This window comes from Dipodomys merriami, unplaced genomic scaffold (genome assembly GCF_024711535.1).
Source record: "Dipodomys merriami isolate MVZ:Mamm:240054 unplaced genomic scaffold, mDipMer1.0.p SCAF_27, whole genome shotgun sequence".
Classification (NCBI taxonomy): Eukaryota; Metazoa; Chordata; class Mammalia; order Rodentia; family Heteromyidae; genus Dipodomys; species Dipodomys merriami.
The window spans coordinates 5,671,257-5,694,998 of record NW_027204159.1 but is presented as its reverse complement, the minus strand read 5'-3'; the positions used below and the strand labels follow the sequence as shown (position 1 = coordinate 5,694,998).

Below are 23,742 nucleotides of genomic sequence, written 5' to 3'. Positions count from 1 at the left end.
CTGAAACAGGGGCTTGAACTCAGTCTGGTTACCGTCTTTTAGCTTTTTTGCTCAAGGCTAGTAGCTCTACCACTAGAGCCACAGCTCCACTTCTGCTTTTGTTGTTTACTTGGAAATAAAAAACAACTTTACTGCAAGAGCTAGCTTTGAACCACTATCCTCAGATCTCAGCTTCCTGAATAGCTAGGATTACAGCCTTGAGTCAAGATGGCCTATCTAAAGTATGCAACTTGACAAGATAATAAAGAATCTCCACGCAACTTTTTTTTTTTTCCTGCCGATCGTGGGGTCTGAACACTGGGCCTGGGCACTGTCCCTCAGCTCTTCAGCTCAAGGCTAGCGCCCTAACACTTGAGCCACAGCGCCACTTCTGGCTTTTTCTGCTTCTGTGGTGCTGAGGAATCGAACCCAGGGTCTCATGCATGCAAGGCAAGCACTCTACCACTGAGCCACCTTTCCAGCCCTCTCCATGCAACTTATCAACCATGCTTGATTTAAACATGAAGAAACTTCTTACAAAGTTTCCCCATTCCCTAATTCCCCAGAAATCCTTATAAAGCCTGGGACATTGTTGAAAATGGGGCATTTCGTGGTACTAAGAATTAATGCTTACTCATTTACACTCAGACATACTACTTACCTGTGACATCCCATTGGTGACAGCAGGTCTCAACACAGATTTGTTTTGCCGACTAATACAAGGGCAGTTTGCTTTAATTCCCCACTTGCCTCGAGCAGCATGTACCATGTCTCCAATATTGTAAAGAGCTAGAATAATAGATAACAGCTTATCAGGACATTTTTATGTGCCATATCTTGTACTAAGGGTTTTCTTTATATTATTTCAGTCCTTACTTGAACTCGGGGCCTGAATACTATCCCAGAGTTTTTTGCTCAAGGTCAGAGCTCTACTACTTGCGTAACAACTTCACTTCTACTTCCAGCTTTTAGTGGTTAAATAGAGATAACATCTCATGAACTTTCTGGCCCAAGTCTCGATCCTTAGTTCTCACCCTCCTGAATAGCTAAGAATACAGGCAGGAACCACTGCTTAGCTGTAAATGACTTTTATCCTTATATTTTGGTCATAAAATTCAGACTGAGAATTTAAGTCATTTGCTCAAGAATGTAAAGTTGGTAAATATTAGTATGAAGACTCTTAACACAGGTTTAGCTTAGCCCCAATGTTCTGTACCTTCTAACCACTAAGCTACACTCTCTTCTTCAACAAACATTAACAAAAAATCCTCCAAATTCTAGGAGTAGATTCCTTAAAGGTTAAGAGTATAAATATTGTATACTTTTATTTATTTATTTATTTTAATTGTGAAAATTCCATACAGAGGGGTTACAATTACATGAGCAAGGTAATGAGTACATTTCTTTATTTATTTATTTTTTGGGTCCAGTCGTGGGGTCTGAACTCTGGGCCTGGGCGCTATCCCTCAGCTCTTCAGCTCAAGGCTAGCACTCTACCACTTGAGCCACAGCACCACTTCCAGCTTTTTTCTTTTTGCTTATGTGGTGCTGAGGAATCGAACCCAGGGCCTCAGGCATGCAAGGCAAGAGCTCTACCACTGAGCCACCTTCTTAGCCCGGTAATGAGTACATTTCTTATCAAGCATTGTTGCCTCCTTCTTTGTTTCCCCTTGCCATCCTTTCCCATCTCTCCTCTCCCGCCCCCCCCAAATATTGTATATACTTTATTGTAATCTATACTTAACAATGAAAAAAAGAGTTAAAAAGAGGTAAGAAAAAAATCAATGTAAACTGCACAGGTACAGGTACATTTAACCATGCTTTTTAAACCAGCATGGAGCACCCAGGAAGCCATTGTTTGGAAGCAGTGAGTTACAAAGGATCTAAGTAATGCTCCAAGCTTCCTAAGTGAAGAAGAAGAGTCTATCTGGAAATGTGATAAGAAATATGAAACTATAATCAGAAAAGTGGAGCAGAATATGCAGTGGCTGTATGCACTCTCATATATACATGTATTATTATTTTTATGTTGGTACTGAGGAATTGAACCCAGGGCCTCATGTGTGCTAGGCAAGCACTTTACCGCTAAGCCACTTTCCCAGCCCCTCATATATAGATCTAAATATCCAACATATATAGATCTAAATATCCAAATTCTGAGAAATCTGGTGAAATTTAATTTTAAAAAAGTCATTGCATCAGGTGTAATTAAAAAAGCATTTCACCAAATTTTATGGGATTGTGAATATCTCAAAAACATTTTTTCGGGCTGGGAAGGTAGCTCAGTGGTAGAAGGCTTGCATTCATGAGACCCTGGGTTCGATTCCTCAGCACCACATAAGCAAGAAGAAACAAGCTGGAAGTGGCGCTGTGGCTCAAGTGGTAGAGCGCTAGCCTTGAGCTGAAGAGCTGAGGGACAGCGCCCAGGCCCAGAGTTCAGGCCCCACAACTGACAAAAAACCAAAAACAGCAAGAACAAAAAAACATTTTTTCAAGCTAGGGATATAAATGAGTTCTAGAAGTGCTTTTCTAGCATGTGCCCAGGATTCAATCCTCAGCACCACAAAACCCAAAACTATGTAAAACACATCTTTTTTCCCAAAATCTATAAAAGGAATTTTCTTACCTGTGCCAGGGATGATCTGTGTAGGCATGAGGTTCTCTGGCTCATGAGACTGCCCCTTTGCACATTTTAACCAGGAGAAAACCTCTTCATCACCCATTTCCTCTGTCTCTGAAACAGAAATTAATGCTTTCACTTATGAGGGTTACAAGGTGGATTCCTCCTAGTGAGAGAAGTTTTAGAACCCTAAAGGTCAATCTTTTCATGACTAAAGAGAGTAACAGCTAACTTAAAAAACAAAACAAAACTGTGTATTCAAACCATTTAGGAGCATTTTAAGTTTTAGGAACTTGTGCATGCTAGGTAAGGCTTTACAGCTGAGCTAAAACCCAAGTCATTCCTCATAGCACTCTGGGTTTTATCTGTAAAGTCTATGGCAAACTTTGCAAAATCTGAAAACTCTAAAATCTGAAACATTTGTTGTCTACAATTAAAGTAAGGGATATTTAACCTGCACCTTAGATTCTCTTTCCCTTTTAAGAACCAATTCTCACCTTTTTTCATGCGTGCCCTAATTTGTTTAATATCTAGACAAAGTTTCTTTGCACTTCTTGAGAAAAATTATATGGTTATTACTTTAACATACCAGATTGCAAGAACTGATTTTCAACTGTTAAACTAACAGTGGTAGAGAGCTAGCCTTGAGCTGAAGAGCTGAAGGACAGTGCCCAGGCCCAGAGTTCAGGCCCCATGACCGGACCCCCCCCCCCAAAAAAAACAAACAAACAAACAACCAATCCAAAATATATGTATACTTTCTGGTCATGGGACTTGAACTCTGAGCCTGGACACTGTCCTTCAGCTCTTCAGTTCAAGGCTAGCGCTCTACCACTTGAGCCACAGCGCCACTTCTGGCTTTTTCTGCTTATGTGGTGCTGAGGAATCAAACCCAGGGCCTCATGCATGCAAGGCAAGCACTCTACCACTGAGCCACCTTCCCAGCCCCCCGCCAAAATATTTTTATAATGGTTACACTGGATTCCAAGAGAAGAATGAGATCAAGGTCTAAGGACTTTTAGCATACAAGGAACTAAGAACCAAGCTAGATGCACGTGGCTCAAACCTGTAATCCTAGCTATTCCAGATGCTGAGATCTGAGATTACAGTTTGAAGCCAGTAAGAGCAGAAAAATTTAAGCGACTCTTATCACCAATTACTCTACAAAAAGCTGGAAGTGGAGCTATGGCTCAAGGGGTAGAGCTCTCGCCTTGAGTAAAAAAAGCCAAGTGAGAGTGAGAAACCCTGAGTTCAAGCCCTATTACTGACACACACACAAAAGAAAAGAAACTAAGAACCAAAGGAAATAATTTGAATATACATGTCTCCAAAGAAAGTAACCAGATGACAAACTGAAATGATATTCAACATCACTAATCAAATCAAATTCTAGTTTATAGACACTATCAAGGCTGTACTATAAAAGACAACTAGTTTTGGCAATAATGTAAAAAAAAAGGAATCTGAATATATTACTGGTGAAACTGTAAAAGGGTACATTTACTTTGAAGTACAGTTTCAAAATTGCTCAAAAGGTTATTTTGCTGGGTGTTGGTGGCTCACACCAATAATCCTACTACTTAGGAGACTGACATCTGAGGGTCAAGGTACAAAGCCACTCCATGCAAATTAAGCAGAGAGCCGCTTTTCTCCAGTTAACCAGCAATAAGCCAGGAGCTGTGGCTCACGTGATAGAGCTCTAGCCTTGAGCAAAAAAGCCAAGTGACAGTGTGGGGACTTGAATTCAAACTCCAGTACTAGCATATATACAAAAAAAGGTTATTTTATTTTCCTTAGTCATTTCACTATTATTATTATTAGTGCATGTGTATGTCCTGACGCTTGAACTCAGGGCTTGGGCACTATCCTTGTGTTCCTCTCCTAAGAGCTATTATTATTATTATTATTATTATTATTATTATTATTATTATTATTAGTGTATGTATATGTCCTGATGCTTGAACTCAGGGCTTGGGCACTATCCTTGTGTTTCTCTCCTAAGAGTATCCTCTCATGTGTAAATGCCTACAATCCTGTATAATTTATCATGTCCCCATGAAAAATACATTCTAGACCTAAAATAGGTCTAGTTTGCACATATGAGAGAAAACATGGGCTATTTGTCTCTCTGAGTTTGGCTTATGATTTATTCTAGGTCCATCCATTTCCCTGCAAATGACATATTATTCTAGTTCTCAGCCTGAGTTTTTGCAAGTTATTCTGGATAAGTCTTATTTTTCAGCCAGAAAATGGAAATGAGGTTTTTCTTTGTTGCCATTTTTGTTTTCTTTTTGTCTTGTTTATCTGTCTTTGGGAGGGTAAGGGGAACACAGAAATGTCGGGATGAAAGGTGAACAAATGCAGCAGTGGTAATCACTAGACATTACATTGAAAATGAACTATACAACTTGTGGGTAGGGATGGGAGGGAAAAGCTGGGAAGAGCAAGGAAGGGGTGACTGTCCAAAAAATAATATTCTCTTGGGGCTGGGAAGTTGGCTCAGTGGTAGAGCACTTGCCTTGCATGCCTGAGGCCCTGGGTTCGATTCCTCAGCACCACATAAGCAAAAAGAAAAAAGCTGGAAGTAGCGCTGTGGCTCAAGTGGTAGGGCACTAGCCTTGAGCTAAAGAGCTGAGGGACAGCGCCCAGGCCCAGAGTTCAGGCCCCACAACCGGACCAAAAAACAAAAAAACAAAAAAAAAAAAACAACAAAAACCAAACATATTAAAAAAATAATAATAATATTCTCTTTACCTGACTTACGTAACTGTAGCCCTTTGTACATCACTTTTATCAACAATAAGAATTTAAAAATAAATAAGTTAGATCTTAGGTTAAGAAAAAAACCCAAAACAATAAAAATGAACAAACAAAAAAAGTCTTATTTTTCTTCTCAGGATGCCTTCAAACCACTATCCTCTGGATGTTAGCCTCTTGAGTAGCTAGAATTATAAGCATGAATGCTCAGGTATCTGTTTCAGTTTCCAACTCTCAACACACACCTTCAGGTTACCTCTAGAGCTGTACTGGACAATATAATTCCTTACCACTGCGTGGACGGCTTTTCCTGAGCCTGTAACAGTCAAGGCAGACTCCAAATCCACATTTGCGGCAAACCCAGTGGATATTGAAGAGAGTTGTTTCACATACATCACACATTTCCCGAACACCTCGCACAGCTCGCTTCCATGCCACTTTCTCTGGTGGAACGAAGAAGAGGCGTTGACTATATAACAAAAGACCCCAGATCCACTGACCCACCACCCATTTTGTCTAGCAATAAAATTTAAAGCTTCACAAAGTTTGTTTCTATCATAATAGTTACAAAATGCAAGGAATTTATAGCATTTTGAAAGCTTCAGATAAGATAACCTAAGGTCCATAGGAAATTATTCCTTCAATTTGTCACTTAAGATAACTGTAAAGTCCTAGGGCTAGAGAGAGGCAGAAGGATCATCAATTCAAAGCAAGCCTGGACTATATACATAGCCACACTTGGTCTCAAAAGCAAACAAACTATAACATAAAATTTTCAATTGTGGAGAGCTTGAAATAAGAAGGTTCTTTTTTGTAAATTTAGGGCACAATTTCAAAGTATGATTTTCCTTGATCTAAAAGTAGAGTATAGTATCTCATAGACTTAGAATAATATATCTGTAATAAAGTGGGTTGTATAGGAGAAACGTGGCACTAAAGTAGCACCACATCTATTAACAAACTATAGTATATTGTTTACTAATAGGAATTTGTTCAAAATAAACTAAAATATTCAAGGTGAATCAAACCCAAATGGGAATCTAAATATATCTCTTTTTTTTTGTCGGTTATGGGGCCTGAACTCTGGGCCTGGGTGCCATCCCTCAGTTCTTCATCTCAAGGCTAGAGCTCTACCACTTGAGTCATAGCGCCACTTCCGGCTTTTTCTACTTATGTGGTGCTGAGGAATCAAATCCAGGGCCTTATGCAGGCAAGGCAAGCGCTCTGCCACTGAGCCACCTTCCCAGCCCAGGATCTAAATATATCTTATTGGAGTGTGACAAAAATGAAGTGGAAGCAGAAACAGAGTTTTTGGCTTGTTAATTGTCAAAGACTGAAACAATGAGGTCTGGTGAATACAGTTAAGACATTAATTATAGGCTGCTACAAAAATAAGTTGATGGATCTTAACTTATCATAGAAAATGCTAACCTCCACTCATACCAATCCCCCTTTAAATGAAAGAAAATAGCAATGTCCAACTAGTAATGTCTGGAAGATAAACAGGGTGTCTTACGATGTGGTTCTACCATCATCATGGCCTCCTTTTCGGACATCACGAGCTGACAGAACTGGTCCCCAACATTGGCAAGGATGTATTTTGAGGTTTCTAGGTCTATCCCTTCTGCTAGGGAAGAAGAGGGAATCCACAGGTTCATAGCATCAGGGTCACTTTGCTGAGGGCTTAGAAACCCCTCTACACGAAGTACCCCTTTTCGGGTGAAGATCAACCTGAGATAGGAAAATAGGTAAGTCAAATACAGTTGTCCCTTGGGATATGATGGGGAATGATATTAGGCTGTACTTCTCAGCCCCAGCTACCCAAACCTGTGGTTACTCAAGACCCTCATAAAATGATACAGTACTTTTATGTTATATACAAATACATATATATATATATAGAGAGAGAGATGGACATCCTAACATATATTCTAAGTCATCTTGAGATTATGTATAACACCTGACACAATGTGAATGCTAAGTAAACAACTGTTATACTGTATTTTTTTTTTTAAAGAAAAAATGACTAAAATATCTGAGTGATCAGTCCATTTTAAGCCTAAATATACTTTCAATCTATGGTTGGTGAAATCTGTGGATGTGAAATAGCAGATATGGGGGTCCAACTGTATGTATCCTACTTAAAACATAGTAAGTCCCAATTCTTTAAAAAGCTGTTACCAGAGTTATCAGTTTCTCCATTTACCTGTTCTATACCTATGCTAAGCCAAAGAATGTGACTAGAGCCAGACACTGGTGGCTCACGCCTATAATCCTAGCTACTCAGGAGGCTGAGATCTGAAGATCACAGTTCAAAGCCAGCTTGGGCAGGAAAGTCCATGAGACTCTCAGCTCCAATAAACCACTCAGAAAACCAGAAGTGGCGCTGTGGCTCAAGTGGCAGAGCACTGGCCTTGAGCTGAAGAGCTGAGGGACAGCGCCCAGGCCCAGAGTTCAAACCCCACGACCGACCAAAAGAAAGAGAAAAAGAAAAAGAATGTGACTAGAAAAAAAGTCACCCTGAACATCATACCTTCTTTCTTTCTTTTTTTTTTTGTCAGTCCTGGGGCTTGAACTCAGGGCCTGGGTACTGTCCCTGAGCTTCCTTTGCTCAAGGCTAGCACTCTACCACTGGAGACACAGTGGCACTTGTGTCCTTTTCTGTTTATGAGGTACTGAGGAATTGAACCCAGGGCTTCATGCAGGCAAGCACTCTACCACTAAGCCACATTTCCAGCCCGATATCATACTTTTCTATCATTGGTGGGCCCTAATATATTATCTAGTAGACTTGGGAACCAGTAGCTTACACTTGTAAGTCTAGTTACTGAGGAGGCTAAGATCTGAAGACCCAAGCTCAAAGCCAGCTTGGGTAGAAATTTTTCTAGACTCTTTTTTATTTATTTTTTTCATGGTCGTGGGGCTTAAACTCTGGGCCTGGGCACTGTCCCTGAGCTCTTCAGCTCAAGGAGAGTGCTTTATCACTTGAGCCACAGTGCCACTTCTGGCCTTTACTGCTTCTTTTTTTTTTTTTAGGGGGGAGTGGGGGGTTCAGGTCGTGGGCCTGAACTCTGGGCCTGGGCTCTGTCCCTCACCTCTTCACCTCAAGGCTAGTGCTCTACCACTTGAGCCACAGCACCACTTCCAGCTTTTTTTCCTGCTTATGTGGTGCTAAGGAATAGAAGCCACAGCCTCAGGCCTCAAGCATGAGAGACAAGCACTCTACCACTGAGCCATTTTCTGAGCCCCAAGTTCTCTAGACTCTTATCCAATTAACTAGCATAAATCTGGAAGTAGAAGGATGGCTCAAGGAGCACCAGCCATGAGTGAAAATAGCTAAGAGCTCAAGGCCCTTAGTTTAATCACCAGTACTGATGTACATGCACAAAAAAATTGTCCAGTAGTCATGATATAGTTTCCTAGTATACTCCCTCTCTCAGATGGCAGCTTCATGTCTTGCTTCTTTCCATACTTCCAGTATAATCTTCCCTAGAAAGAATTTATTTCCTATTCCATTGAGTGTGTAGGAGGTAAAAGTAGAAGCTCACTTTACCACACTGCCACACATTCCTGCCAATGGGCTCATTTCCCATCTAATCTGCTACTTTGATAAGGTCCCAGTGAGGCCAATATCTTTACATATGTCTTATTTCTTTTCCCCACTCCAAAGGCACCTTGTTACTAATTCTGTTCTCTCTCTCTAAAATTTTTTTGTTGGTCATAGGGCTTGAACTCTGGTGTTGTTCCTCAGCTCTTCAGCTCAAAGCTAGTGCCCTACTACTTGAGCCACAGCACCACTTCCAGTTTTCTGGTGTTTATTGGACAAAGAGTCTCATGGACTTTTCTGCCCAGGCTGGCTTTGAACCGTTATCCTCAGATCTCAGCCTCCTGAGGAGCTAGGATTACAGAGTGAGCTACCAGCACCCAGCTCTGTTCTCTTTTTGATAGTTTTTTTATTCTCTCTCTCCCCCTTCTTCCTTCCTTCCTTCCCTTTGTCCCTTCCTTTCTATTGTATGAGTGTGTGCACATATGTGTGTTGATTCTGGGGCTTGAATTCAGGGCCTCATATTCCCACTTAGCTTTTTCATTCATGGCTGGTGCTCTACCACTTGAGTCATGCCTCTACAGCATACATTATTTTATTTCCCCCAAAATCAGCATTCAGGAGGCTGAGATTTGAGGATGGCAGGCCATGCATTCAAGTGCTAGGATGGGCACCAAAAAAAAAAAAAAAAAAAAGAGGGGAGTTCTAGCCGGGCGCCAGTGGCTCACATCTGTAATCCTAGCTACTCAGGAGGCTGAGATCTGAGGATCATGGTTCAAAGCCAGCCTGGGCAGGAAAATCCATGATACTCTTTATCTCCAATAAACCACTAGAAAACCAGAAGTGGCACTGTGGCACTGTGGCTCAAGCGGTAGAGTACTCGCCTTGAGCTGAAGAGTGGAGGGACGGCACGTAAGCCCAGAGTTCAAGCCCCACGAACAACAACAACAAAAGGAATTCTGCTATACCATTGGTTTTTAATGAAACCCAACCTAGGAACTCAGGGAAAAGCACAGAGCTACAGCTAAAACTAACTTTGATCAACTTCAATTCATCCCAACTTAGTGAGTAATATGACAGAGCCTCTGTACAGACCCTGAAAGCAAAATGGTAAGGAAAGCAAGAAAGAAGACACGTTTATAAACCCAAAGAAAGAATGGGTACTTTCAATCATGAATACTGGGAATGAAGGCAGAAGAGAGAAATTTGGGCACCTCCGGAAGTGAAAGAAGCGGCAGGCTACAGTAGAATCATCTTGTTCTTGTTCCTTAAACTTCCGATACCGCTCCAGGCGGCACTCCCGACATTTGTGCAGATGAGGTGCCACATTGATGCATGATCCATCTTGAAGGAAGGGCTCTCCAGACTGCTTCAGCTTCTTCACTTTGCTTACATCTTTCAGCACTGATTGGCCAACTGTAATGAAGGAGAGAAGAAAAAGCTTTCATGATTTAGACATGAACTACTCTTTGTACCCAAAAAAAGTGAAGGGAGCAGAAAGCATTCAACTGTAAACAAAGAACCTGTGAAAATCACATAAGCGTGAAAAATTCAAGCAGGGGAAGGTGGCTATTATGTGCATCTAGTCCTTAAGGATATCACTATTTTTTAATCAAGGCTTCTTGGGCTCCCAAAGGATATCAATTCTTCACTAAAACAGCTACTTTTGCCACTAGACTTTGTTTTACCCACTTCTGGAACATAACCTACTATCAAAAATAAATGGATTTTGGTAGGTGTTAAAATTCTTATGTATGCTTTGAAGAAGAACAAATTGAGAGGATTCAAGTCTACAAAGGATTTCTATGTGGGAATGAACATCTTTTAGAAACAGGGTCTTGCTATATAGCCCAGGGTGGCCTTAAATTTGCTTTATGTAGCCATTGCTGACCTTGAATTCATGATCTTCCTGTTTTAGTCTCTTAATTGCTGGGATTACAAGCATGTCATCAGCCCAGTTCTTAGTAACTTCCAGAAGTAAATTTAAACATGGGATAAAGTAGCTGGGTGCTGTTGGCTCAAGATCATAGTCTGAAATCAACCAGGGCAGATAAATCCTTAACTCCAATTAACCAGCAAAAAACTGGTACTGGAGGCAATGGCTCAAATAGTAGAGTGCCAGCCATGAATGAAAAACAAGTAAGAGCATGAAGCCTTAAGTCCAGGCCCCAGTACCAGGAGAATGAGAGATGGGGTAAGGGTGGAGGTGGGAGGAAAGGGGGGAGAGGGAGGGGGGAGAGGGAGGGGAGAGAGAGAGGGAGGGAGGGAGGGGGGGAGAGAGAGAGAGAGAGAGAGTATTCATGAGACTCTTATCTCCAATTAATCAATTAATCACAGAAAAAGCTGGAAGTGGCACTGTGGCTCAAGTGGTAAGTGCACTAGCCTTGAGCACAAAGAGGCTCAGGGACAGTGCCCAGAGTTCAAGACCCAGGACAGACAGACAGACAGACAGAAAGAAAGGAAGGAAGGAAGGAAGGAGAGAGGCTAAAGAAGAAAAGATAAAAAATACAAGGACATAATTCCAAACTAAAAATAACTGATGAAGATCTAGAATCTTCTTGTGTGGACAGATAACCCTGTTATTATACTGGTATAGATACAACCCTGTCCTGAATGAGGTCTGATGAGGGGTCTCTGCAGGTCCTTTTGGCTTTAATTCTATGAAATTATAGAATTTTCTATCAAAGTGAGGGCCCCTGCTATAAACACTGGAGACACTGCCAGAGCAAAGCCACGTAAAATACCAACAAGATCACCTTTTAAGGGAGCAGTCCGAGGACGGCCCTTCGGAGCCTGCTTCCCTTTGCCCTTGCCCAGCAACAGCTCAGCACTGCGCTCCCCATTGGGGCCCAACTTTCCCATCAGGTGCTCTGGAATCCCCTTTAGGCCAGTTTTGGCCTGAATCTGTTCCTCTGAGTCACTCAAATCTGACAGGTCACTGTTGGTGCTGGAGTCCGAGTCCTGTCTACAAGCCAAGCTTCGCTCATCCAGTGAGAACCTTTTCACAGCTTCAAAAGGAGCTTTGTTCTCCTGTGAAAAATCTGCTGGGGAGGACAGAAAGCCGCCTGAGTGCCTGCCAAAGATGGTACTAAAGGTTTTGAGGAGGGGATTGTCCTGCTGCCCAGGCCCCACAGTTGGCCTCTCTTCTGTGGGGCTGGAGGAGAGAGTAGGCATCTCAATGGGCTGAGTGAGGTTGCTGGTGGGTGAACTGGAGCGGCCATTCCCCATGGCAGAGAGGCTTGGACCCCCAGTGGTAATTGCTGAGCCCAGAACACCAGATACCAACTTGGAGGAGTCAGTTGTAATGAAGAGAGTTTTCTTCTTTGTTAAAGATGCGGAATCTGCAGAGGAATGAGACTCTGGCCAGCTGGGTGGTGCCTTGGAGGTGACAGTGGTAGCAGAAGAACTCCCTGATGCCTGAGACGCAAAGCTGCTAAAAGGGCTATGTTCAACTTTTTCCACAAATGCCAGGAAAGGATTAGAAGGTTCTTCTCGGGACAGTTTGGGTGGCTGTAAAAATAGATTTTCATGATTTTCTGGGGTGCGGGTGGTTTGGAGACTCCGTGGGAAGGCTGGAGTGAGAGTGGGCATGGACTCTGCAGGCACTTTTCGGTCTACAGAGCTGCCAGCTTTACAGCCTGCCTTAGTGTCTGCTCCAACAGCAGATCTACCTTTACACAGGCCTGAGCTCAAGCTTTCAAGGCTTTGTTTGAATGAATCCCGGCTAGAGGAATCATCAGCCATACTCTCTGAAACCGTAGTGAAGTAGTTACTGGTGGGTAAAGTTTGGGACATACATTGAAAAAACAAGTTTTTGGAGAGATCAGAGTCTTTCTGAGACTCTGGTACAGAAGAGCTACAGCCAAAAGAAAAGCCCAAGGGTTTATTCTCTGTGGCTATAACTCCATTAGACTGACTCCTTCCACTTCCAAAAGTCAATGGTTGTGACAAACTCGGAAGAGATGCTCCAAATCCAGAAGAAGCCAGAATAGAATTTCTTGAATTCTGAAAGGAAAATTAGCCTGCATTAGTATGGCTGGCTTTCACCACAATCTAATTAATGATGGCTTGTTTTGTCCTAGCTATGACTAGAACTAGATCAATATTTCTAGTAGAATGTTGAGTCAATTAACTTCTAAAATTCTATGAATCTGCTCTTATCACTAGATTTCCAGCAATGATGAAAAAGAAACCTGCCAAGGACCATAGAAGGCATCTTTGCTTAAGCAAGGTGAGCCAGAGAAAGCAGAATGTCTGTCAACCTACCAGTCCCTTTGTTCTTACCCAGCTGGTTGGCATTGCTAGGAAGCTATATAAGCTTCTTAATATCTACAGTAGTTGGAAGGAGAAACTTCACTAAGAAACTAGGGAAAAGTGTTAGTGAACAAACTCTTACTTTGACCCCTATAACATCAATCAACCTCAAATGACTGTAAGTTTTTTATTTACTTAAGATATTGCAAATAGCCCAACTGGAGTGACTTAACTTCTATGACGAGCCCATTGTAAGTTATAGCAAAGTATTTTCTTTATTATTCTGAAATTCTTTAAGATGAATCCTTTTGAAAATTGGCCATTTACTTATGGGTTCAAGTCAACCTAAAAGCTGAACAGCTGTTTCAATTAACATTATACCTAAATTTACTTAGACCTTTTGTTATAATTAGGCTCTAACAAGGCTCCAAAAAGAAAAAGGTACATACTGAAATATTTACCAAACAAAAACATTTCACATGGGGCTGGGAAGGTGGCTCAGTGGTAGAGCGCTTGCCTTGCATGCTTGAGGCCCTGGGTTCAATTCCTCAGCACCACATAAGCAAAAAAGAAAAAAGCTGGAAGTGGCGCTGTGACTCAAGTGGTAGAGTGCTAGCCTTGAGCTGAAGAGCTGAGGGACAGCGCCCAGGCCCAGAGTTCAGGCCCCATGACCAGACCCCAAAAAAACAAAAACAAAAACAAAAACACTTCACATAACTGGAGAATGAAAAAAATAAAACTTTTATTTTTTCCTGGTGTGTGTGGGATACTTTCATATATACTATGTACCATACATGTAGACAGAAACATTCATAAGTAGCTAGACACTCCTAGTACTGATTCAGTTGAATAAAACTCATATCCTAGCATTAGACTTGCAAACCACAGATTATTAAAAACTAAACTTTAAGGCCAGGAACCAGTGGCTCCCTTGTGTAATTCTAGCTACTCAAGAGGCTGAGACCTGAAGATTAAAGCTCAAGCCAGCTCAGGCAGGAAAGTCTGTGAGACTTATTTGTCCTATTAGCCACCAAAAAAGCAAAAAGTGGAGCTGTGGTTCAAGTGGGTAGAGCCCTTGAGAAAAAAAAAAAAAGCTAAGGATAGCACCCAGGCCCTGAGTTCAAGCCCCAGGACTGTCACCAAAAGAAAAGAATTCTAATTAGTAGAGGATGATATACCTAAACATCCATTTTAAAACACTGGAAATGGCCAGGCAATGGTGGCTCATGGTTGTAATCCTCGTTATTCAAGGAGGCTGAGATATGTGAATCTGTGAAGCATGGTTCAAAGCCAGTCCCTTCAGATTCCTAAATGGAGTTACAGAGCTAGACTTGAACACAAAGCTCAGGGACAGTACCTAGGCCCTGAGGTCAAACAGTAGAAATAAACATTATTCCCTCATTGATTAGTGGATATAAAATTTTCTTTGGGGGTGAGTATAAGGAAATATTTTGAGTTCCCAGGTTTTGGCACCAAACGTAAGGAAAATTTCTGGAGCTTGACAATGGTGAGTTTCATAACATGAATATACCAAACACTACAAAGTTATATATTTTAATTTGTTACAAATGTAAATTTCCCTGAGAGTGGCAAGAAACATAAAAGCAAGGAATGCAATGGTTCATGCCTGTAATCCTAGCTACTCAGAAGGCTGAGATCTGAGGACTGAGGTTTGAAACCAGCCCGGGCAGGAAAGTCTGTGAGACTCTGATCTCCAATTAACCACCAAAAGGCCAGAGGTGAGGCTGTGGCTCAAGTGGTAGAATACCACTTCAGGGACAGCACCCAGGCCCTGAATTCAAGCACTAGTACCAGTACCAAAAATAAATAGATAGATAAATAAATAAGTAAATAGGGCTGGGAAGGTGGCTCAGTGGTAGAGCGCTTGCTTTGCCTGCCTGAGGCCCTGGGTTCGATTCCCCAGCACTACATAAGCAAGAAGAAAAAAACCGGAAGTGGCACTATGGCTCAAGTGGTAGAGCACTAGCCTTGAGCTGAAGAGCTGAGGGACAGCGCCCAGGCCCAGAGTTCAGGTCCCACGACTGACCGGACTAAAAAAATAAAATAAAATAATAAATAAATAAATAAATAAAAAGAAACAAAGAAACAAACCAACAAGCCCAGCACTGGTGGCTCATGCCTATAATCCTAGCTATTCAGGAGGGTTGAGATCTGAAGATTGTTGTTCGAAGATAGCCCCACAGAAAAGTCTGTGAAACTCTTATTTCCAATAAACTACTCAGAAAAAGCCAGAAGTGACACTATGGCTCAAGTAGTAGAGTTCTATTATGGAGCAAAAAGAAGCTCAGAGACAGAGTCCAGTGCAAGCCCCAGGACTTGCCCCCCCCCCCCAAAAAAAAGAAAGAAAGAAACAGACAAAAAAGGAAGGTCAGGAATCTCCTCCATTTCACATTTGCTAAAGAGACTGCTTCTAGGATTAAAGTTTTATCTGGGAGTTGTCAAAGGAAAGGATGACACTATCCCAAAAGAAAAGTACTTATGGGCTGGGAAGGTGGCTCAGTGATAGAACGCTAACCTTGCATGCCTGAGGCCCTGGGTTCGATTCCTCGGCACCATATAAGCAAAAAGAAAAAAGCCGGAAGTGGCACTGTGGCTCAAGTGGTAGAACGCTGTGGCTCAAGTGGTAGAACGCTAGCCTTGAGCTGAAGAGCTAAGGGACAGTGCCCAAGCCTAGAGTTCAGACCCCATGAATGGACCCTCTCCCCAAAAAAGTACTTATTACCTGACTTATGAAACTGTAACCACTCTGTATATCACCTTTACAATAACAATTTTTAAAAATTTTTAAAGAGATTAAAAATTTGTCTTTCTGTTAACCAAACAAGTATTGACTGAAACCCTTTCCTCAGGAAGGAAAATGGTTTAACAAAGCCTTGAGATTTAGTTGTTATTTCATAAGCACTACTGGCCATGAGCCTTGACACCTGCATGACTGAATGAAACCCTGTGTATAAACAGATTTCTCTACCAAAGTTACCATTAAACACACAAAACACACACACACACACACACACACACACACACACACACGAATGGAAAGTAATTTGGATGATTTGGATGGTCTTTCACTTTTGCTTATATGCTTAAACTCTAAATCTTTTGCTTACAACAAACCGATGGCACACTGATTTCAGCTCAGTTCTTAGGCTAAGAAATTTCTTGGTAGCTGTTTCTCTAGATTAAACACTGTAATAATGTTTACCTTTAAATCATCCTAGAAAACAGGCACAGGCATTTAAAAAGAAAATGGCTTGATAGTCACAGAAATTTCTCTAATTCATTTGAAGAATTTCTCATTTGATCCATATTTCATCTATTCAGATTTGCTACTTTAAGAATAGAAGCATTCCCTGGATCTCTTCTTTGTGTGATGAAAAATTTGGTGTTTTATAGGCCCATTTACATTCACAACCTTTGACCAGGAGTAGATTTTAAATAACTCTGGAATTATGATGACTTATACACATTGTAAATTTTATTTATTTATTTATTTATTTGGTCATTGGGCTTGAACTCTGGGCCTGGGCACTGTCCCTCAACTCTTCACCTCAGAGCTAGCATTCTACCACTTGAGTCACAGCACCATTTCCGGTTTTCTGAGTGATTTATTGGAGATGAGTCTCATGGACTTTCCTGCCCGGGCTAGCTTTGAACCGTGATCCTCAGATCTCAGCCTCTAGGATTACAGGTGTGAGCCACTGGTGCCCAGCTTACACATTGAAATTTACGTAACATCTTTACCTAGTTCTTTTGTGAATGCTAGTCAAACCGTGAACAGTATGAAATTTATATTTACAGGCCTTTTCTTTGGGGCCTAAGTGCTATCCCTTAGCTCCTTTTGTGCAAGCCTAGCACTCTACCACCTGAGCCACAGTGCCACTTAAGGTTTTCTCTGTGATGAACTGGAAATAAGAGTTTTACAGACTTTCTAGCCCCAGCTAGCTTTGAACCCCAAACCTCGGATCTCAACCTCCTAAGTAGCTAGGATTACTGGCATGAGCCACTGGTACCTGGCTTGGCCTTTTCCCTTTCTACCTGGACATTTCATCTTCCTCCCTATCCTGATATACTAGTAATTTAAAAGATGCATTTGCCAGAAAAAGGGGGAAGATGGGTAAAATACATATGCCATAGTTGTTTTTTATTTTTTTTTTTGGGTCCGGTCGTGGGGCCTGACCTCTGGGCCTGGGCACTGTCCTTCAGCTCTTCAGCTCAAGGCTAGCGCTCTACCACTTGAGCCACAGCGCCACTTCCGGCTTTTTTCTTTTTGCTTATGTGGTGCTGAGGAATCAAACCCAGGGTCTCAGGCATGCAAGGCAAGCGCTCTACCACTGAGCCACCTTCCCAGCCCCCATATGCCATAGTTTTTTGTTGTTTTGTGGTGCTACATTTTTTTTTTTTTGTCGGTTGTGGGCCTGAACTCTGGGCCTGGGCGCTGTCCCTCAGCTCTTCAGCTCAAGGTTAGCCCTCTACCACTTTGAGCCACAGCGCCACTTCTGGCTTTTTCTGCTTATGTGGTGCTGAAGAATCGAACCCAGGGCCTCATGCATGCAAGGCAAGCACTCTACCACTGAGCCACCTTCCCAGCCCTGTGGTGCTACATTTTGAACCCGGAGTCTTATATGTGCTAGACAGATGCTCTATGACTCAGTCATACTTCTTTCTTGCCTTATGCTTGTTTTAACTGCCACTACTACATTTGAAATGCTTCCACTGTATTATATGAACTCATTCCAAGTGGGATTTTAAGTACAGTACATAGCACACAGTAATTTCCTATATATAACTATACTTACTTTTGGACTAAGAGAGAGGGGACATTACTAGAGTTTCAGGGCTTTGATGCTTTCTACCACTTGAGCCATACCTCCAGCCCTTTTTTGCTTAATCTTTCAGATAAGGTCTAGCACTTTTGCCAACAGGTCTTGGGATACTACTTTAACCTCCAATTTAGGATTATAATTCTATGTAGGGTCTCCCAAACCTTTTGCAGAAGCTGGCCTTAGTTCTACCTCACACTTTTTTTCCTTTTCTTTGTTTTTTTTTTTTTTTGGTCCGGTCGTGGGGCCTGAACTCTGGACCTGGGCGCTGTCCCTCAGCTCTTCAGCTCAAGGCTAGCGCTCTACCACTTGAACCACAGCGCCACTTCCGGCTTTTTTCTTTTTGTTTATGTGGTGCTGGGGAATTGAACCCAGGGCCTCAGGCATGCAAGGCAAGTGCTCTACCACTGAGCCACCTACCCAGCCCCTCCTTTTCTTTGTTACCTAAGTGTAAGGTCCATTCCTGGACGGCGAACAGACCTCGCCCAGTACCTGCGTTACCTAGGCAACTGGGACACCTGGAAAAGGTCACATCTGCATGGCTGAGGTCACATCTTAATCTGATGTGGCCACACCTTTCTCCCACCTGATCCTACTTCCCTTTACCTGGACACACCTTCCCCCCCCCCAACCCAATATAAGGCCTAACCCGGGGCCAGATGCTCTCTTTTGCCAGCCGCGTGGAGTGCCAACCTTGCCTGGTTCCAGCAGGTCTACTGAATAAGCCTACCCCTTACCTGAATACCACGTGAATGGTGCTGTTCTTACTTGGCTACCTCTTTTTAAAAACCTAACACTAAGGTGGTCCCAAACTCCATTTGTCATGCAATCCCACAGCCTAGCCTGAGACTATAGCTTTATGCCATACCCAGTTAAATCTGGGAACTTGGGGCTGGGAATGTGGCTTAGTGGTAGAGTGCTTGCCTTGCATGCATGAAGCCCTGGGTTCAAGTTATTAGTATCATATAAACAGAAAAAGGCAGAAATGGTTCTGTAGCTGAAGTGGTAGAGTGCTAGCCTTGAGCAAAAGAAGCTCAGGGACAGTGCTCAATTCAAGCCCCAGGACTGGCAAAAAAAATTAAAAAAAAAAAATCTGGGAACTCTTCATGAATGGGTAGACAAAGAATACATGAAAGTTATGTCTGGCCAAACAAAGTTCCAAAGGTTACAAGCCTCTGGAGTTGGCCAAACCCATTCCAGCCTCCCACCCCCCACTGCCCCAACCATTGTTTAAGGATTGTGAATTGTTACAAGATCAAGGGTATTCTGTTTAGAAAGTAAAAAAGCTGGGGAGAGGAACTGCCACTTAAGAGCCTTACATTCCCATTTTCTGGGCGGGGCACAAAAAACATTTCTCTTTTTAATTTCTTGCTACTTTAACCCAGTTATACCAAAATAAATCCTTGTTAAAACTTAACAACAACAAAATACCCCACCACACCCCAACTGGTATTTCAAAGTTGGGAGCCAGTGGCTAATGCCTATAAATCATAGCTATTCAGGAGACTGATATCTAGGAAGATTGTACTTCAAAGCCAGCCTGGACAGAAATGTAAGATTCTATCTAAAAAAAAAAAAAAAATTAGCAGAGGGGCTGGGAAGGTGGCTCAGTGGTAGAGCACTTGCCTTGCATGCCAGAGGCCCTGGATTTGATTCCTCAGCACCACATAAGCACGAAAAGCCGGAAGTGGCGCTGTGGCTCAAGTGGTAGAATGCTAGCCTTGAGCTGAAGAGCTGAGGGACAGAGCCCAGGCCCAGAGTTCAAGCCCCACAACTGACAAAAAAAAAAAAAAAAAAACTAGCAGAAAGTAGGCTAAGGCTGGGTGCCAGTGGCTACGCCTGTAATCCTAGCTGCTCAGGAGTCTGAGAATTGAGGATTGCAGTTTGAAGCTGAGGCAGTAAAGTGTTTGAGACTCTTACTTCTAATTAACCACCAAAAAGCCAGAAGTGGAGCTGTGTGGCTCAAGTGGCAGAGCCCTAGCCTTCAACAAACAAAAGTTTAGGAACAGGGCCTAGGTCCAGAGTTTAAGCCTCCAGTATAGGAATACAAAAGAAAAATAAAGAAGAGAAAAGAAAGAAAAAGAAGTTGAGCCAGGTGCCTTGGCTCACGCCTGTAATCCTAGCTACTCAGGAGGTTGATATCTGAGGACCACGGTTCAAAGTCAGCCTAATCTCTAATAAACCACTTAGAAAATCAGAAGTGGCACTGTGGCTTAAATGGTAGAGCACTAGTGTTGAGCTGAAGAGCTCAGGGACCGCACCCAGGTCCAGAGGTCAAGCCCCACAACTGACCCCCCCCCAAAAAAAAAGTTGAGTTGAAGGCCTGGTTCAAGTCACAAAGAGCCAAAAGAGAAGCAAAACGCTGAGTTTAAATCCCAGTTCCAACAAAAAAAATAAATAAAAAGATTTACCCTGTATTTTATATTCCAGTTTGAATCAAGAATCAACAGCTTATTTGAAAAGTATAGCCAGCAGCATATAATTATATTCTGGTAAAAAAAAATACAAAAAAACTACACAACTGGGGCTGGGAATATGGCTTGGCAGTAGAGTACTTGCCCAGCATGTATGAAACCCTGGGTTCGATTCCTCAGCTCCACATAAACAGAAAAAGCTAGAAGTGACACTGTGGCTCAAAGTGGCAAAGTACTAGCCTTGAGCAAAAAAGACGCTCAGGGACAGTGCTCAGCCCCTAAGTTCAAGTCCTAGAACTGGCAAAACAACAACAATAAACAAACAAAAAACAACTGATGTGGTGTTTTGATTTGTTTTTTTGCCAGTCCTAGTGTTTGAACTCAGGTCCTGGGCACCATTCCTCAGCCTTTTTGTGCTCAAGGCTAGCACTCTACCACTGGAGGCACAGAGCCACTTCTGGCTTTTTCTGAGTAGTTTTTTTCAAGATTAGAATCTCATAGACTTTCTTGCACAACTGGTGTTTTGGTTTGTTTTTTTTTTGGGTCCGGTTCGTGGGGCCTGAACTCTGGGCCTGGGCGCTGTCCCTCAGCTCTTCAGCTCAAGGCTAGCGCTCTACCACTTGAGCCACAGTGCCGCTTCCAGCTTTTTTTCCTTTTGCTTATGTGGTGCTGAGGAATCAAACCCAGGGCCTCATGCATGCAAGGCAAGCACTCTACACTGAGCTACCTTACCAGCCCCTGTTCAGGTAACTTTTAAGAGCTTATAAAAAGTTATTAAATATATATACATTGGTCCAGGTACCAGGGGCTCATGCCTGTAATCCTAGTTACTTGTGAGGCTGAAAATGGGAGGACTGAAGTTCAAGGCTAGCACAGAGGGAAGCTAGATACAGTAGCCAAAACCTATGATCCCAGCAGAAGCAGACAGTGGTTCAGGGAAGTAAGAACCTATCCTAAAAATAACCCACTGATTAGGGATTTGAAGTATGCCTGGTGGAGCACCAGCCCAGCAAGCAAGGGGTCCAAGTTTAAGCCCCAGTATCATATTCTGTTTTTCTCACACATACACACACACACACACACACACACACACACACACTCTCTCTCTCTCTCTCTCTCTCTCTCTCACTTTCTCTCTCTCTCTCTCCTATACATTTGACCAATGAACAGTAAAGGCCCATCCAGAGAATACAATTTAAGTGCATGTGAAAAACATTCCTTTCTTGGGATAAGTGAGATGCTTTCACCATGATAACAATAAAGGAGGGTGAAAGAGTGAACCCAAATCTGACAAATCTGCCCCTGAAGCAACTCACCTCTCCTGAGGCCTGCGACCAGCTGCCTTTCTGTTTTTCCGGCCCAGTCCCTGCTGCAAGGCCAGTGTCTGAAATCCTCACCGTGGTTGGGGTGGAGTTGGCGGTAGTGACCACACCTGTTGAAGCCACCACGCCCTGGCCAAGTGGTTCCAGTGTTTTTCCTGCCTCTTTGTTTTCGGTTCCACCCACCTCTGGGGCCAAAGGTGCCTGACTTGTGGCTGTAGAATATGGAGTGAAAGGTACAGGTGCATCCCCACCTACAGGCTCATCCTGCACCACCAGAGTCCTGCCGTTTTCTTTGGTGTAAGTAGCAAAGCGAATGTTGCGATTAATCTGGGGAACAAATGTAGACGGTGGTTGCTTGGCTCTCTGATCCATCCCTGGCTCTCCACTGGTATTACCTCCTTTCCAGGACCCTCGGCTTGCCTCACCTCCATCGCTCCCATTACTGTCTACTTCACCCCTGTCTCCTTTTAATTTCTTTGATGCAGGGTCACACCCAGAGTCCGAAGCACTTTTCCTCCTCCGGCCATCTTTCCCCTCTACGCTCTCTCTCTTCTTCTTTCCTTTGGATGATTTTACTGCTTTTAACGTACCCCCCTACAAAACAAAATTCAAAAAAGATTTATTGTAAGGGACCTTTCATCCTGTGAACACTACAAACCATTAGAGCTTTCCTATCTCTAGAAGCAGACAAAGGCACAGACTGTCACGTTCCTATGCCTAAGACATTCCCTTTGTCAGAATACTAGTCTTCTTGTTGTTCACTTTATACATACACATTTAAGATAATAGTTACAAGAGGTAATTCTTACATAAAATACATGACTTCTTCAAATAGACTTGTGAGGGTTCTAATAATATTATAATTTCTTTTATAAAACAAACTATCATAGCTAGTTGGGACTCATTTATTCTTTGATGAAATAATTTGCTTTATTATATATTTATCTCCTTGTCTTTGACAGATACTTACATTTCAAGAATTGAACTATGAAAGCAACTCTATCCAGAAGTCACCAAAACCAACATTTGTGAATTGGTGACCAAAGGAAAAGTGAACCCAACAAAGACAAGTTTGAATTGCACAGACACAAGAATAAAGACATAACTGATCCTCAAACCTTGGTTCAAAGCATCTAGACAGAGGAAAACAAAATAAACACAAAAAAGAATAAGAGCAGTATAGGCCAAAAGAAAAATCCCTCTTTTCTCTATGGTAATTTCAGACAATCTCATGAAATCTTACTTGTGCCTGGCAAAGCAAGACAATAAGTAGATATGGATTGGAAGAAACAATTATCGTCGTTCCCTAAGAAGGATAAGGAGAATGGGACATGGGATATAGCTAAGATTTCTCAAGCAAGGCTTTACATGTAAAACATTTTTATACTGGTATCCCACTACAATGTTGGTATTGCTTTTATATTTATTCAGAGAGGTTAGGATGGTAATTAAGCTAAAAACACGAAGTTATTTAGCCACTAATTTTTACCAGCTTAGTCAATCTACTCCTTTTTGTTTGTTTAACTGTATTTTTTTGTCTTTTCTTTTCTTTTCTTTTTTTTGGTACTGGGGATTGAACCCAGGATGTTGCACTTGTTAAGCAAGTGCTTTGACACTGAGCTACATCCCACCCTGTTATTCTTTACAGAGTTATATTTTCATTGTATTCATTATTATAATGGTAATATTTTTCAAATTTTGTAATTCTTCTTGCCAGTTCTAATTCTATATTTTTGTTACTTAATTTGTTTCTCTTTCATTTTCTTTCTTATATTTTCCTTTAACAGAAAGCCAAGGTTTCCTGTACTTTCCCCCTTGTTTCTGAGAATATTATGTAAGATTCAAAAATAGGTAATAGCCATAGATAAAATAGTATTTTTATTATGATGAAATACTTATCATACTGGGTAATATTAGCTAAGTTTCCTAAATATTTCATTTAAGAACTATTATTTTGCTAAACATTGTTTTCATCCTCATTCTCATTTAAAACTTCCTTTTTTTTTTTTTT

General features: G+C 42.0%; 1 protein-coding gene across 1 annotated transcript in view; it reads right to left on the bottom strand.

The window, feature by feature from the left end:
- Kdm3b (lysine demethylase 3B) overlaps positions 1–23,742 on the bottom strand; it is a 78,890-nt gene that overhangs the window by 26,437 nt on the left and 28,711 nt on the right. Inside the window, exons 7-13 of the mRNA XM_070036099.1 lie at positions 21,726–22,325; positions 11,657–12,905; positions 10,115–10,316; positions 6,873–7,087; positions 5,647–5,799; positions 2,606–2,713; positions 641–768 (exon numbers count right to left, since the gene is read on the bottom strand). Of these exons, the coding sequence (XP_069892200.1) occupies positions 641–768; positions 2,606–2,713; positions 5,647–5,799; positions 6,873–7,087; positions 10,115–10,316; positions 11,657–12,905; positions 21,726–22,325 (2,655 nt within the window). The remainder of the gene's footprint in view (positions 1–640; positions 769–2,605; positions 2,714–5,646; positions 5,800–6,872; positions 7,088–10,114; positions 10,317–11,656; positions 12,906–21,725; positions 22,326–23,742) is intronic.